This window comes from Rhamphochromis longiceps, linkage group LG22 (genome assembly GCF_057381845.1).
Source record: "Rhamphochromis longiceps isolate RC_006_pf linkage group LG22, R_longiceps_female_GT1.1, whole genome shotgun sequence".
Taxonomy (NCBI): Eukaryota; Metazoa; Chordata; class Actinopteri; order Cichliformes; family Cichlidae; genus Rhamphochromis; species Rhamphochromis longiceps.
The window spans coordinates 19393179-19410981 of NC_140577.1; the positions used below are offsets into that span (position 1 = coordinate 19393179).

The following is a 17803-nucleotide window of genomic DNA, read 5'->3' on the forward strand; positions in this document are numbered from 1 at the left end:
GGAGGCTTAATGAGAAGATCACATTCATCACCAAAGTTAGGAGGTGCTTGAACTCCTCAACGCTTTAGTACACTTTTCGGAAATCTACTGATGCACCTTTTGGTCTCAGTCAGAATAATATCCTTGGGTTGATCACTATCATGAATCACAAGTTCTGCTTAATCTCTACAAAGTATGTAATTAACCCTGCGCTGATTCATATCGCTCATTAAATTAACACAAATAGGACATTGAAAATAGAGCACACTGTCTTATTATCTCAGCTCAGCTGCTGGTGCCTAAATGTTAAAGTACCTCTCAAATCTCTGCTCTGACAGTTATTCATGGCTTTTAAAGACGTATGCACAATATCAAAGACATGCCTGTGTCCATTATTTAAAAGCCACGGTGGCGATGGTGTCACAATTTTCGGAATATAATGATATGATGCTTCCTGTACGGTAGTACTATACATTCAAACGAAATGTGAAAGGCTAAATTAAATGATAAAATGACAGGTCTTTGTCTGTGTGGGCGCACGCTGTTTCTTATATGGGAAATTCTAATGCTAATGCAAAAATTAATTACAGCCATGTTTGCCTTTGGATGAAATTTATGACCTATTGTTGAAAATGTGCTACAATGTGGGAGAGAGAGAATAAAACTTGATTAGCATAGAAATGACAAATGAAAGGTGGGGTGGGTGGAGAGTTGTGACTTTTGTTGGTAAATAGCTTGTTTTAGACTGAGAGGAGGCTTTAAATGGATATACTTGTATTTTAGAGAGGCAGCTGTGCAGGGGAAATGCATCAAGAACATGGTTTCATGAAACAAATTACTAAATAACTCTCAACTTTTAGTTATACACCCAAGTATACTGCCATATGGGTTATGCTCGCTTGCCACATCCCGATTTCATTTCATCAGCTATGGAAAAATACTACATAGTCGGGTCCACTTTGTCTTTGTGAGCCTTTGATTTACCAGAGATGTGCCTCAAAAATGCTTAGACTGCATCTGTTGATGCAGACTTGTCTGTAAAAAGGCAATTATTGAGTGAGGTTCAGCACATTTGATTTTTATTTAAGTGGGTGTCTGTGTGTGTTTGTCAGTGCTGATTCAAAATGCCTACATTTGAAGACAAGAAATGCTTTTAACTTACCAACACGGAGATGAATTAAATTGCTAAGCTGCTTTTCCCTTTTCATCAAAACGTACATAAACACATAAGAACGGGCACCCACAAATCTAAACCTACCATATTCGAGCTGCCGTGTGGTCCAGACTGCTTGAGGATGACAGACAGCTTCCTCAACCAACTGTCAACATCTCCCAGCGAAAGCCTCAGGAGATTCTAGGCATTTTCTAGTAAACCATTTCTCTTGCAGAGACCTGGTAACCCACTGCAGAAAAATAGAGCATAAACACCATTCTGATGTGGAGATGATGGTGTTAGCTAGGCCATGTCATCAGAAGTGAGAATAACTCCATCATAAGGCATCTCTACATTCAACACCAGAGAGAAACACGACAAAGGCTGACCTAAAAACACAGCATGGTGTCCTCTAAAGCTACAACACCATCAAAAAAGACAGACAAAAGTGAAGATCCTTTGTGTAATACTGCGCAAAAGTCTTGAGTCCCTACTCATTTCTTAATATTTTGTCAGGAACCCCAAACCATGACAGAAAATCCACCATGTTTTACAGATGTCTGTAGATGCTCACTCTTTTACCTCTCTCCTGACGTCCCACACATATCGACAACAGTTCGTACCAACAGTTTCAAATTTGGATTTATTAATCTATAAGACCTCTTGCCACTGATTTTCAGTCCAGTTCTTGTGTAATTTGGCATACCTCAGCCTTTGCTCCCTGTTTTCCTTCCTTAAAAACAGCTTCTTGACACATACCCGTGCATTGAGACTATTTCCGATGAGGCTTCAGTGAATAGTAGGTGGATCAACTTAAGGGAAAGATACATCTCTCGGGTACTTCATCAGCTTTTTGCTGGATTTCTTAAGAACATGACTTTCAGATACTGGTAATCTGCCGTAGACGTTTATTTATTTTGGCCTCGCATTTCTTCTTTTGTCCTCCACTCGTCCAGCTTCCTCAAAAAACACACTCCACGCAGTGCAGAGAGAGATATGCCAAGTTTTCAGCTAATAGCTGTTTGCGAGTCACTTTGTTGGTGCCAAAATAATATTTTATGCCTGTCAAACTGAGTTATCAGCTATTGAAAATGGAAGAAATTCTTAGTTTTTGCAGCAGACTGCTAGCAACAAAATACCTCAACATAAAGAAATGGGGGTGGAGGTGTGTAAAGAGCTTTGCACAGTACTCTACCTGTCCTACATGGCAGACAAATAGCATTCTGGACACTAGAAGACACATAAATACACAACCAGTATGAAAAGTCATCCATTTGCGGGTCATCAGTTCTTTATGAATGAGTGTCACATTCTCATGATTTAAACCCTGAACTGACAGCGGTCACTGAACCTGCCTTCCACTTCATAAGAGTCAACGACACATTCTTAAACAGTGCCACTAACAACAGTAGCTCAAGTGAAACCAACACAGTCTGACATTTTGCTGTCGGGATTACTTGTGATTGTTACGTTTACCCCTAACTGATGGACTCCATGCTCACTATATTACTTCTTCCTTTTTTCCATTACAGCTATCCTTTGCAGCGACAACTCCTGTTCTAGCAGACAAGAAAAAATACCCCAACTTCTTCCGCACTGTTCCGTCAGACAATGCCGTGAACCCAGCGGTGGTGAAGTTTCTCAACTACTACAACTGGAGCCGTGTGGGGACCCTCACACAGGACGTTCAGAGGTTCTCAGAGGTCAGTTCGTGCTGTTTTCATAAATATACTTTTCTTTTTTTTCCAACGCTGTTAATGCTCCATGTTTAGTATTGACCAAAAGTTCAAGCAGTTCACTAAAACAAATCCATCATCTATATCAAAGACTACAGTGGCACCACCTTGTCATTAATACTAAAACTAGGTGAAGTTCAGTGTATTTGATTGATAGTGAAAATACCCTTAACGGTTGGAATGAATACTTTTTCTTATTACATTTCTACTTATTGTGGATAAAATATACATTTACCAGGTGTGAGAGGAGTTAAAATCTCCCACTGGTCGAAGGATATGCACATAATTAATAACATGGCTTTGCATTATTGCCTTCAGCACTCTCAGTCCCAACAGGGATTCTTGTTTAGCAGGCATTTGTTCTTTTTTAAGTTTGCGCGATAACAGTGCTGTTTACCAGCGTTTATGTGTGCCGTCCTCCTATCGCCTCTCACTGGGAGACATGTTTTTATTTTCTGAAGGTAGAGGTTAAATCACAACACAGTGACTATATTATCATTCAAGGAGATTTCCATCTTGGCTTATTCAGATGAGGAAGCCAGTAGAAATAACACTCTTATTACTACTTTAAAACAAATCACCACTCACATGTAGATGGATTAGATGGAAATTATTTAGGCTTTGTGCACTGTACAGCTGTCACTAATGAATGATTATTCTCCAGTCACATGAAAGGATGCACACTGGATTATTAGGGAATGTAAAGGTTAAAAAAAAGATGAACAAACATTTCCATCCACTGGTCAAGGAACAGATGAAGGCAGAACAAAACCAAAAAACATGACTTGTAGTTGAGCAATGGCGTGTCCAGCGGGGTGGCCCGGGGGGGCACAGGCCACCCCCCAAACCAGACTGGCCACCCCAGGTGCCACCCCAAAGGCAAAACAATAAAATTCAATCAAATATCAAATGTCCGATTATGTTTTCACGGTGACGCTCAGATATCCGAGTGTAAGTGAATGCAGCATCGCTTCTGCGCTATGTGCATCACGTTAGCAAAGGTAGGAGAGCCAAGCGCGAAAGACGTCACTGCAGGAAACAATTTTTCGGTGAAAGAAAATGAGGACAGAATAAATGTCCCGGTAAGTAATATTAAGTTTGTTGAGTTTAGTAAACTTCGGTGAAATTAGAATACCAAGGAAAAAAATAACACTTAAAGAATTATTGCAGCTGTGGAATATTTCTGACAGTATGCTACTGAGGGCAGCTAACATAAGAGTTATGAGTTATAAGATGTAATCTAAGTCGTAACATTGCTGTATGGAGCTGCAGATTTGGTTGCAGGTTAACATAGCTGGACTGGCCATCGGGCATACCGGGCATATCCCCAGTGACTTATTTTTTATTTTTTTTGTAATGGCATGAACAATGAGAGGTGGTGGATTGGCCAGATGCAGGTCGATGTGTAGAAATAACTCCGTTGTTTGGTGGTGGCTATGACGGGGCTTCCACAGAGGCAACAGGTGGATGAGGGAAGGGGAGGCAGGAGGAGAGCCCCGAGGCAGCCGCCAGTCCGAGTGTCAGGTGAACTGAACTTCAGGTAAGAAGTTATGACCTGCAGTCTATCTGGGTCAGATATAAACCAAGTTTAGGTGGAGTTTATTTTCATGTTGCTGACTTTTTACTGTCAGTTGCAATAACTCATACTGCGTTCTAGCCAGTTTGACGGAGTTTTTATACAGCTGTTCGGTTGCTATGATGTTACTGATAGTGAACTTTATTTTATTCATAAGGTTAGTTAGTAGAGTTGCCAACGGCTCCTTAAAAAAATGGAATGGTCCCTCATTCAGAGAAAATAATACGCGTTTCGTATTGAGCTGAGAAGAGACGCAGTTTGTCCCGGACTTTAGCTAGAATGGAAAAAAGACACAAAGCTGGATTTATTCTGTCTTTACGCTGCACAGCTGCCTCTTCTTCTCTCATTCTCTCCCCCTCCCTCTCCTGTTGCTACTTCAATCATGAAACTGATCAATGATCAGCTGATCGGCTTTTCTCTCTTGTTTGTTTATCGCCCACTTTGCGCCAGAAAGAGGAAACCAGCGGATATTGCGCTAAACAACAGCAGCACGTTTAAGCTTGATCAGCTGTTGTTAGAATGTATTTAATATTAATTTCTAGTATCAGCTGATGTTTGCTGGAGCCACAGCTGTAAAGCTGCTGGTCATGATGTCTGTTTAGATATGTGGTGAGAGGGAAACATGAAGATGAAACCAGGAGATGTCCTTACTGAATCATCAGAGCTGAACAGGTGATGGAGAAACAGGTTTACCTTATAGGTGACATGAATGAGTTGAAGTTATCAACTGTTTCTGAGAGACAAATAACACCAGGATCCTTTTTTATGTAGCTGACAGCTGGTAACTGTGCAGGGGCGGGTCTAGCAAAGTTTTGCCAGGGGGCCAGGTAGGGCATTAACAGGGAAAGGTGGGCACAAAGAAATACTTTTCTTTCTTATTCTCATTTAAAATACCTAGTTTTTATTAAATAATTATCTAAATCTTACAACCAAAGTTTTTATCTGACGTAAAATGTATAGAAATCATACATATACCAACAAGACTGTACATCACTGTCACAACAGCATTTGTTTTCATTCAAAGGCTTTATGGCTTTACTACCTGGTGGGTCGGTCTGTAGTAAAAATGCCCAATTTTTTTGTCCCAGTCCAGCCCTGCAGGTTAATACTGGCAGTGTCACCATGCCAGCTGACTGTATTTTATCATCAGCCAGTGTTGTTCTTTATCAATATTACCAAAGTTTACCATAAGGCAGCATAGAAAGTATTTACTTGCTTTCAGGTTTTATTCAAATGTTAGTCTTTTCATTTGTTTCCCCACTTTTTTCCTGTTTCAAAATCAAACACCAGTTTGTGAGAAGATTATCTTCTTTTTTTAACAGGCAGATAAAGTTTTGCATTGGCATTGGCTAATTTGTCAATTGTTTGTTACAAATGTTCGTATTTTAATTTTCAAAAATGTTTTTGCCCAAAACATATGTGCACTATATGTCAGTAAAAATACTATGCAAATATTGCTGTCCTTGAATGCTGAGTAAGCACTGACAAAGCACTGATTGTATCTCTTGTACTTTATCAACGCAGTATCTAAAAACTTTGCACCGTAGTGGTTAAAATCTCATTCTAATAAGAGTTAAAAGTGCATTTGGTTATTAGGTTTATAGGATTATTGAATTATGGTTAAGGGTTGGTAGAATTTTTTTTTTAAACATTATCTGCCAATTAAATCTGCCACCCTTCTCCAAATCTGTGCCCCTACCTGGCCCCCCCAACAAAAATTTTCTAGACACGCCACTGCAACCCAAAAAAAGAAGAAAATAATAAATACCCCTTAAAACCCAAGTGTACATATTTAACCCAGTGTGACTCCAATGCAATAAGACAATCCTTAGCAATAATGTTCGTAGAAATTCAGACAAAGACCTGAGAAACAGGTTGCAGTTCAAAAATAAATATAAATACAGTTTATTGCATGTATAAAGAGATAGTTCTTACTGAAGATAAACCAGCCCTCGACATCAAAGACGGTGACGCGCTGGGAAAATATTTCTAAAATATGTCCTGCATCGCCTCCAAAACTGAATTGCTGCTCCAGCTGGAAGCAAATTCTGAGAACTGCATGATATTTAGTTCCTATTATATTTACTACGTTCCATCTGTTCTATTTGATGTTCCTCTCCCATTAAATACACAGAATGCTGAATCCAGCCTACATTACTAGAGCTGGCAGAAGTAATGCATGGATAGATGAAGAACATTATCTGTGTTGACTCAGCACTTGTAGCTAACTCTCTTATGACAATGTTGGAGCTGAAATATATCTCAAAGCTGGAGGACGTATTTTGGAAGCTGTGGCAAGTTGGATTTCAGCTCAGGAACAGGAGGCGCACAATCGTTTGCACACCATGCAAAAATCCCTTCTATTATTAAAAGCAGCTAGCAGCTTTTTAATATAAGAGAAATGGGAGAAACAACATTCAAATTGATCCACACCATTAGCTAAAGATATTAAAAGCTTAAAATCATATTATACCAAAATGGATGCTAACTAGCGAGACAAACACATTCCTGTTTGTAGGAGGGTTGAACATTAGGAAACATATCGATTTATCACACGTTTGGAGAACTACACAAACTCATGGCACAAACATATCACGTCGGCAGCACAGGAACATTCTCCTAAAAGAGCCTTGTCAGAGGCATTGAAAGCATGAATTTGAGAAACATATTGTGAGCTCTTGCCTCCAGGCACTGGTTGAAAACAAAGTGCTCAGCGGCTAAAGGGTGGGTTGTGGAAGTGGGGGTGTGTATAAGAAGTCTCACTGCAAATCTCAGAGAGACCAAATCCCTTTATCGCTCCCCTCCTGAAAGCACCAAAGAGCTTAGGACGGGTGCAAGACAGACGGCACGATTCAATCAACCTGCCACGAGATTGGCCTCTAATCCCGATTTACAAATATGCAAGCATTGCTTCCGTACTTTATGATTCACACAATCCTCTGTCGAGTTCAGAGCTTACTGTTCTTTGGTTCATCGAGAAATTACTCCAGCTCGCTACCAGAAAAAGAAGAGATATAGAAGTAAATGTTATTTGAATAATGCAGGAAAACAGACATTAATAGTAAAAATGTCATTTTTACCTACTAATAACACTATTCCAGTTTTACATTTAATTCATAAACATTTTTATATGAATTTTATGAACTTCAAATAAATTATATGAAGTGTTTCTAGTGTTGTTAAAGTGTATGCCTGCCGGAGTTGGTGCCAAACAATTGTTTTAGTGTCACTTGTCAGTTTAAACATTTCTTTCCTAGGATCTAAAAACACAGAAAGCCAGTGTCCTCCCACTTCTTGAATGTGAAAATATACAAATACACCAATACACAAATAGACAGAATCAGCACAAGAGTGGGCAGAGCTAGTCAGAAATATTTCTTGTGAAGATACTTTTTTTTAAAGATTTAATTAATTCTTCACATTTAACAAATATAATGAGAAATTCTAAGCACTGTCCTAAAGAAAAAAACACGTATTTTCCACTTTAAGAAAGTTTCATACCTTTGTAAGCTGATTTTGTGGTTTTTGAACAGATTTTTAATTTTTTTTTTAAATCTTAGCCCTTGCAAAGAAATATGCAAAAACACAATTTCTTTGTGATCTATTAAAGTTGGATTTAGATTCAAATTGATATTCCTAGAAGTATTCTACAGTACTGAATGTACCATAAATCATGCATGCGTGCACAGAGGCATTTGCATCTATGTAATGAGTATACTACTGACATTATTTTAACTTCCATCACCTCTACCCCAGCATTCATCACCCTGTGACATACTCCGTCCCCCTGCTGACCTACAGTGTGCTTTCCCTGGGAGACTGCTCACAAGGTTAATGTTATGTAACACTTGTTACAGATTCAGTCAGTGGCTTGCACATCACAGGCAGCAAACATACAGTATGGTGTCCCCTGAGAGTGTAACCTGTAAGAAAAAGCGTGCTCATCACTGTTATTTTTAGGCACCGGTGTAACACACACACAGACACACACACACACATGCATATCGACTTTATGGATGAACACTGACTTTCTACAATGGTTTGTGGCTCATTGTATTGAGAAATAAGAATAACAGAGTAACAGAGAATAACAGCTAATGTAAGTATTTGGGAATGAAGATGACAATCTACACTACACACACACACACACACACACACACACACACACACACACACACACACACACACACACACACACACACAGAGCAATCAACATTATTGAGACAGCCAGACAAACAGGGCTCACTCAGGAACAGGAGCAGCAATCACCTGTCAGTCAGATGACAGACCTGACTGAGAGCAGGATTAAGACTCTGTCCTCTGTCCGCACCCCTCAGAGCTTAAACGTTTAAATAAACTATGACGACTGATAACTCTAGCATACGTTACCATCCTAGCATCCACTCTCACTCAGTTCCTGTTTCATTATGTTACATCCCATAAACAGTATTCCTAGAAATGTTGTTTCCAAAGCACAATTAGGGTTTGGGAATAGCAGTGGGGTTATCATTGATGATGACTCATGTCTCAGACGAATTACTGGTATAGCCTGTTTGTCCCACAACTGAATAGACAAGAGATACGCTTTTCTTTCCATCAAATGACTCAATGACTCAACATGTGATTTTGGTCCCGAACAGCTTGGCGTCATAGAGTGGAAAAGTAATTCCCAAGATAATCCCACGGGTCAGTGTTAAGAGTAGCTGGCTGTCAGGTGAAGCTTGGTGATGCTGGAACAGTGAACCAGCGAAGAATGACATCATACAAAGAAAATCGAAGCTGTTGTTGACGTTGCCAAACAAGGAGGCTTGACCGTTTCTGAAACACAGTGGTTCACCGTATGTTTTTAATCTTCAGCTGATTTAAATATATATTTCCCTTTGATGATAAATAATTATGTCATATGCCTACCAGAAAGCGTACAATGGATTTTCTCAACATCCTCATCTCCCACAGTCATTTTGATATAGTTTCTGTTCATATATATATGATGCACATATTAGTATTGTGTTAATGTAGAGATATTTCTGCAGTCTATTGATTACTAGATAGTGGAAAGGGAGTGGGATTAAATAAGTTTATGCTTCTTCCTGCTCCTTTTTGAACATGAAAGTTATTTGTAGTTGTGGTTGCTCGTTTTCCTTTTGTTTGTTTGTCTCTTTTTAATTCTATGTTGTTGTACTTTTTTAACATGTTCAAAATAAAGATTCAATCAATCAATGTGCTTTCTGAATTCTAGTATTTTACATGCCCTGGGTGCACGTGACACTCTTTTTTTGTGTGCGTGGACCCATGCTCACAAGTGCAATAGGATTATTTCTCTTCTGCATTTGCTGTCGGGGATTCCCAGGCTGCCCCAAACAATGGTGGATGCTTTTGTTACGCAGGAAAGCTGCTCACTTTTCCCCCTCCTACTAGCTTTCAATCCATCTGTCCCCTCCGTCTCTCTCGCTCTGTCTAACCGAGTGAGTCCAGCAGAATACGGATGCATTTTTCCATCTCGGTGGAAGAAACACAAAATCAAACCAATAAAATCCTTTTGTGACAAGGGTTTTACTCCTGCAAGTCAATGGCTTTGTCTGTCAGCCTCTGTGCTCTTTGTGAGTGTATTTTGTAGTACAGCAGAAATTTTGTGCAACTCTCCATGTCTTGCGTGTGAGTGGTTGGTATATATTTTCCCAGAAACCCATTTGTGTTTGACCCACACACCTTTTACAAACAACAGGCTAACCAGCTGCTGTCCCTTTTCACACTGAAGTTCGTTTCCTTTTATCCTTTAGGATCAACACTCAACGCAACACAACACAACAGGACATTGTACCTCGTCCAGACCACCAAGCCAGTTGTTACTCAAGAGCAAAACTTGGTTGTATTGATTCACATCGGCCTCCCTGTTGTTTCAGCTCAGCGAGCAGTACATTGGAGAGAATGTTTGTACAGCAGTGAGTGATGTACAGAGTGATTTAGAGCTTCCTCCGGGGGTACCAGAGGAGAAGGCGATTATGAAAGCAGACATTTGGAGACATGAGGGAAATAAAGTTGAGGTTGTTCAGAGTTATTGATTTTTAGATGTCAGAAATCTTAGTTGATAGCACAAAACTGTTGTAATGACTAATTTTAAGCTGCAGTTGGCTAATTTTAACAGGAGTATCAATAGCAATAATACTGATAGTAGCTTTTACGGTTCAAATCCTGGCGCCACTTTGAACTAACGGGCTGATGATTGGCCGGTGCTTGGTATTTTGAGAAGAAATACCAATTTTTCACTAATTTTTCCACAGTTTTTATTTATTTATTTATGTCCCATCTACAGTTAGGTCCATAAATATTCGGAGAAATATACAATTTTTGTAATTGAGCCTGTCTCCTCCACCACACCATTCATATAATCAGTTTGTGATTGAAGTGCCGACTTTTCAGCTTTTAGTGAAAGTATTGCATTGTTTAGGAATTACAGCAATTTTTACACATAGTACCCCATTTTCAGAGGCTCAAGAGTACTTGCCAGACTTGGTCAGACAAAGTTTTCAGTATAAAAATTGTTTTTACTGTAATACTTTACTCCAGCCACCACCTGCTTTTTTCACTCTTGTATTTGAAAATCTGAAAAGCTGCTCTGTTGGGATGAGGCCAGGTGACTGACTGGGCCACATCCCTTTTTTTTTCTTTTCTTTTTTTTTTTGCAGTATGCTTTGAGGCATTATCAATTTATACTATGAAACACTATCTGCTCAGTTTTGCAGCATTTTGCTAAATCTGAGCTGGGTGTATAGCCCTGTATACTTCACAGTTCATCTTGCAAAAGAGCAAAGATTATAATTTTTATCCAAATACTCAACTGAATCTTTGAAACACTGCAGTACAGTCTCTAAGTATTATTATAAGTCAATTGAAGGTGACACTGTAAGGAGACTTTTGTATAGAAATGTGAATATACAACCACCATGTAGCTGAAGCAATTTAGAACACATAATTACAGGATGAACATATTAAAGCACAGTAAGAGGAAACACACAGGACTTCTGTTAGCTGTTATATGTTGTCACTGCCAACTCTCTGACGTGTCAACATGGCTCTTGGGTTGGGGTGGAGACACTGATGGCTGCGGGGCATGGCCCGTGGACATCAGTGAAATCCAGCATGAACACCACAGGACTTTATACCATATTTTGACTTTTTCGACGTAGGTACAACTGCATTCCATGTCAGAGCCATGGTGTTGTCGTGATGTCTCAGTGTGTTGCCTTACTGGAACAGAGCCATTATTAATGGTATTAGTCACACCTGTGGTTTTCCTGCTATGAGAAGTCAAAATGTCAGCTGTGAAAAAGGGCTTTTCTAAAATTGTGGATTAAAGGAGGGAAGCAAGAGGGCCGACTCGTAGCATGTGTGTATGTGATGGCCGAGAAAAAGTGAGAGGCGGTATGATAAAACACCTCAAGCTTGCCATCCCAGTGGGGTACCTGCTCCATTCTCCATCTTCTCAGATTGAATTACCCACCATTCTACTGGCTCAATACATCACAGCAGACATACAGCTGCTGCAGATACATCTACAGCACTGCACATTTGTCTACTTTTTGTCAAGCCCTGGATAACCAGCGAAGATTATTTGAAGTGTACATTTGTTCTTTTGTGTCTTATTTAGCGAAAAACAAACTCATATCGCTGTGACAAATGCACGCTCGGTATATTGCGAAAATTACAACTCCTCATTGAACGGGCTGAGGCAAATCAGGAGGATGACAGATCTGATGTATGTGTCCGCCATGCTAAAATGACAAGCTGCTTGTCTTTCTGTCTTTTCATTCACAGTTCATGGTAGAATATGCATGCACCATTTCAGAACATTAGATGGCCTGCATCCATCTCACTTTATTGCTTTATAATGCTGTGTACAGAATACTATATGTATATTGCGACATGATTTCATCTGCTTTAAGCCAGCAGAAATATATTCACACATTCAGTTTTTATTTGCATCTATCACAGCATTGAGCTAAATGATTGATTTTCTCTCTGTGATTTATGCATACATGATTTAATGAATCTAATGTTTAATATACTTTATAAAACTGCATTTCCTCCCTTTTTCCAGCTGCTCCGTCATAGTACCACAGTATTTGTTTCCTATAGGCTATGTGATTTAAGTTATTACACTGTTGTGAAGTTTATTGTGCAGTGTGTAAATGGTAACATTGTCTCAAATAAACTCTGGTAGGTTACTTAATAAAAGCACATTTGCACATTTGACTGCAATTGTCATGCTGGCTGATATTTTATGAGCATGTATAACTTATTGAACCTCTGACCACACTTACATTCTTCTACAGTAGACACAACTTTTTTACTACATCTTTCAGCATTGTCAGCTGTGCAAGCTGATAATATGAAACTGCACTGATGTGCCCTCATATGATCTGAGATGCAGGCTTTTGACACTGAGCATGGCTAACAAGTCAGATGAGAAGGGTGCGTTTTCTGAGAAGAATTTTAAATTTCAACTCATCTGACCTCAGAACAGTTTTTTTGTACTTTGCCTCAGTCCATTTTAACTGAGCTTTGGCCCAGAGTAGATAGCAGTGTTTCTCTGGTTCTTGCTCACATGTAGCTTCTTCTTTGCACCTTTAACCTGCATTTGTGGATAGCAGGGTGAAGTGCGACAGACAAATGTTCTTGGAAGTCTTCCTGAGCCCATTCAGTGATTTGCAGGACAGACTCATGCCTGTTTTGCCTTGCTCCTCGTGCACAGGGTTTTCTACAGATTCTCAGGCTCTTTGGATGATATTATGTATGCTGAGGAACATAAAGTTGTTCCACAGTTTTTGCAGAATGGGGAACCTCTGCCCATCTTTACTTCTGAGAAACTCTGCCTCTCTAAGATGCCCTTTGAATATACCCAGTCATGTTTCTGACCCATTGTCAAATAACCTAATTAGTCACAAAATGTTCCTCCAGCTGTTTCATTTTACTACCACTTACTTTTCCAGCTCTTTGTTGCCTCAGATTGCTGTCATCAGATTCAATTTTTTTTTTAAATTATACATTTTCTCACTTTAATCATTTGATATGTTTGCTTTGTTCTACTGTGAATAAAATATGGGTTTATGACGTTTGGAAATCATTGGTTTTATTTAAATTTTACACAGTGTCCCAACTTTTTTGGAAATGTTTTTGTAATTTCTCAACAACATTTGTGTATTCTCTCTTTCTGTTTTGCAGGTGAGGAACGATCTCACAAATGAGCTGGAGAAAGCAAACATTGAGATTGCAGACACAGAGAGTTTCTCCAATGATCCCTGTGGCAATGTCAAAAAGCTGAAGGTAGGTGAAGCAACCTAGAAACTTAAGGAAATGATCCAAGACCAGTTCAACCTGTAGAATTCCCAGTTAAAACAAAATGACAAAATACCCATTAGGTTTTCATATTAGCTACTATTTTTCATACTGTGTAAAGTAAATTCTTTAGTATTTTATCAAGTGGATGTCTCCCTCTGTCTTGACAGTGGCCATTTAACCATATACATACAAACACATGCATACAAGGTTTTTTTGCATACAAATTTTGCAAGATTAAAAAAAAAAAGGATGCATAAAATCGATATTTAAATACTGTCTAGTGTATTTTTAGTAGAGAGTGGCACAGTAAGAGTAAAAAAAAATAGAAGTGAAGAGAGTGGAGGGGGAGTAACACTTTTTTCCCCCTACTGATATGTTGGTGGAATATATGACGTATACAAGATGGAGCAGGTTGAAAGAAACATGAGATGATGAGAGAGAAGAACGAAGAAGGAACAGGAAGATAAGCCGTCGTTCCTAAAATATATGTGTAAATCTGTGTCTTAAGCGCTGACATTTTAAGCTGACATCACCCTTCCTTGATCAACTCTAAATATGCAATCCACAGTGCTGAAATCTTTACGGAACAATTGGATCGGGTGGATGGTTAGGTGGATGGGGGGGGGGGGTTCTTACACTCTAATGGGTCTTTTTCCCGCTCATCACACAACAGTGGTTTGCTGTCTCTCCAACAGCTACATAATATGATGGGGGAAGAGAGTGACACAGATTTTGTTGTCAAGGCTGGAATTTTGTTTCTTTGAAATATTCAAAAAGGAGACAGGCTTCGCTGCTGCTGGGCATTGTAACAGCCCTCTCAGTCGCTTTTTAAAAAAAAAAATCTTTATCCCTCGTTCTCTGTCCCAAGTTCCCCGTTTATTGCTGGACAGGCTGACAAAAACAGCATCAGAAAACAAAGGCAGATACGCATACATAGCACTTCTAATTTTAGTAATCTTTAGTTTGAACACAAGCTAGGACCTCCAAGAGCTTTTTTATTTTTTGTGACAGAGAGCCAGTTTAGGCAGCTTGCATCCAATAGAAAGTCACATGAGAAAAAATGTCCTGAAATCTAAATGAAGACCAAAAAAATTTATTATTTATTATGCCTTAATTATTTATCGTACATTCAGAACTCTTCCCCCTCAAGTATGAGACACACCAAGGGATGGTTCATTTTTTGTTACACTTTACTTTTTTGTCTCACTGAGGTAGCAGGGTGTTTTTTGTCATTGTTTTTTTTTTTGTTTGTTTGTTTGTTTTTGTGTCCCGTTTGGATCTTTAGCCATCAGAATTGTTGTCTTAAGGCCAAGAAAGATGCCAAGCGGATTTATTTTACCGAGTGGATCATCATGGCCTTGCCATATTGGTCCATTTGATTGACCTTTATTATAATTATGTATTTATTTTACAAACGGGACAGACATGACTGGGGGATAGGACGGGGAGAAAGTGTCACGGTTCTGGGTCAGTTTCTAACCAGTGTTTTGAGTTTTGATTGTTAGTTTATTTTTTGAATGATTGTTGTGGTTTTGATTACGATTATTATTATTATTGTTAGAGTTCCATGCTTCTGTTTATTTGGGGTTAAGATTTGTGCCCTCATGTTTTGTGTGGGTTTAGTTTCATGTGTCATTTTCTGTCTGTCTCTCTATGTCAAGTCTGCGTCTTAGTGTGATGGTTTCTTGTTCCTGTTTTATTGTGAAGGTCTGCGTCTCTTGTGAGTGTGTTCAGTTTTACCTTTGTCTCGTCTTGTTGATTATTCCCAGCTGTGTCCACCACCTGTGTGTAATTCCCCTGTGGTTCTCTGTGTATTTAAGTCATGTCTTCCGTCATTGTAGTTGCTGGTCCGTCTGTGTTTCCACCCTGCTTCATCTGTGTGTTTCCCTGCAGTCAACCATCATCTGTTTCCGCCCGCTCTCATTCATGTCCAGGTTCGTGTTCTGTAGTTAGTTTGTTCCCAGTTTAGTTTAGTCATTGCTCCGTTCGCCGTTTGTCCATTTCCTTTTTGTGTTTAATAAACCACCCTCACACCCATACAAGTGCCTGCGTTTGGATCCTCCTTTATTTTCCACACGGCTCATCTCACTCGCCGTGACAGAAAGAATGAAAGAAAGAGAGGGAGAGAAAGAAAACCAGAGGGGAGAGGAGACGGTGAGAAAGTGGGGAAGAAAGAAAGAAAAACAAACAAAACACCTGGATCACCTGTATGGAGAAAAAAAACAGAAGAGAAAGCAAACAAAAAAAGAGCAACATAATAAAAAAACAGCACCATCACAATAATCTAGCTAGCAGTAGATAACAGTAGATACTAAACATTAAACAATATTGTGCAGCACGCAAGATAGAAAGGTGTAGTCCGCGTCTGTGAACACCCGTGTGTACACCTGTGTGCACACCTGTGTGGATCAGCATGCTTGTATTCCAAAGGTTTCTCCATGTAACGATCTGCTAGGAAGTGTGGGGAGCCATAGCCCCGTCCCCCAGGGTATGAAGCAGGTATGGAGGAGATCCAGGCTCCAGATATCCAGAGGCCCCAGAGTACGAGGACCCGAGGAGGACCACCAAAAGGGGGGGGAACCGTGCCACCCTCCTGGGAAGAGCTGAGTAGAGCCCCAAACGAGAGGTCACCCAGCAGCTACAGAGCAGAGGCCAGAGGGGGTTGCAGTGGTGTGCCCGTGGACTCTGCCAGCAGCCAGCTGTGCCAGAGAGGGCCGAGCTTCAGGCCCAGAGGCCAGAAGCAGGAGGGCATCCCACCCCCCGGAAGGGGCCCAGCCGGGCCACTGATGTGAGCCGGTACATACATGAGCGCCCAGCCCCAGTCGACAAGGACCACCAACACACCAACGTCTGAGGGCATCAGCCACCGGCAGGGAGTGTGGTGAGGGGAGATAGGCCTCCGTACTTTAGAGGGCCTGAGATGTACCCAGAGAGGTTGAGTCTAAGACCCAACCTGACATATAGACACAGACGAACAGGCACACGCGGACACAAACATGCATTCCCACCCCATATACACAACCAAATACTCGGCACTCACCCAACGTGTAGACAGACACAAATAGACACTGCACAGACAGTCGCACTCCCCAAACATACTCTATATCCCAGGTCCAGGTAACCCCGCCCCCAGAGGGGCAAGCCGCACCTAGACCCAGGAGATGTAACCCTTCTCTCTGGGGTGGACGCAAGCGGACCACCTCCTTATCTGCAGTAACAGGGAGGCCCCGCATCCCAGACCCCAATCTGACGGCCAGCACCTCCTCCCAGCCCCCCAGCCCTGACGGCTAACAGAACCGGGGTGAGTGAAGACCCCAAACCTCCCAATGCTCGCTCATATGTAGTGTTGCTGTGTGCTGTTCTAAAGTGCATTTAATACACAGGAGAGCATGGTTCCTGCTTCCTCTCAGAGAGCAGCACGGCTCCTCCTGAAAACCCTTAGTGTCTATGTGCATTTAAAGTTGAGGGTAGGGCACCAGCGCCAGAGGTGGGTTGGAGTACACTGACCATCCTCTGGATGCTGTAGAACGTGCCCACCCCCAAGGCCCTATATGTATGTGTTATGTGAGAGTGTGAGTAATGTGGATGTCTAGGTTGCAGAATAAAATTGAGGCACAGGCGGCCAGAAGGGGACAGAGGGGGAGTGCCTCCCCTGCACCCTGGTGACATACCTGGACCCCAAGCCCTGCGTGTGTGGGTGGGTGTTGTAGAGCGGGAATAGGGAGGCAGCTGAGGATGGAGAGGGAAGAAAGGGAGGGGCAAGTGGCACCTCCCTGGGGCCAGCTCCCCCGCTGACCCCAGTAGGCACCCCCACACTCTGGAACCCACCAGCGCAAGGGGGCCCAGGCCCATCCGGACCGGAGCCCGCAGCAGCAGCACCGCCCAGCCCCACAGAGTCCGGGGCAGCCCACCCGACTCCACCCCAGAGAAAACTGCACCCACCCCATCATCCAATCATCTCCCAAACTACACAAGACAATAGACACCCAGGTTGGGTTCATTCTCTGCCTCTCCTATATC

The 17803-nt window shown here is 41.1% G+C and overlaps 1 protein-coding gene across 1 annotated transcript in view; it reads left to right on the plus strand.

Moving 5' to 3' along the window:
- The window catches only part of gabbr2 (gamma-aminobutyric acid (GABA) B receptor, 2), a 208791-nt gene that overhangs the window by 99808 nt on the left and 91180 nt on the right, over nucleotides 1-17803 (plus strand). The window contains exons 3-4 of the mRNA XM_085396781.1: nucleotides 2665-2835; nucleotides 13667-13768. Coding sequence (XP_085252907.1) covers nucleotides 2665-2835; nucleotides 13667-13768 — 273 coding nt within the window. The remainder of the gene's footprint in view (nucleotides 1-2664; nucleotides 2836-13666; nucleotides 13769-17803) is intronic.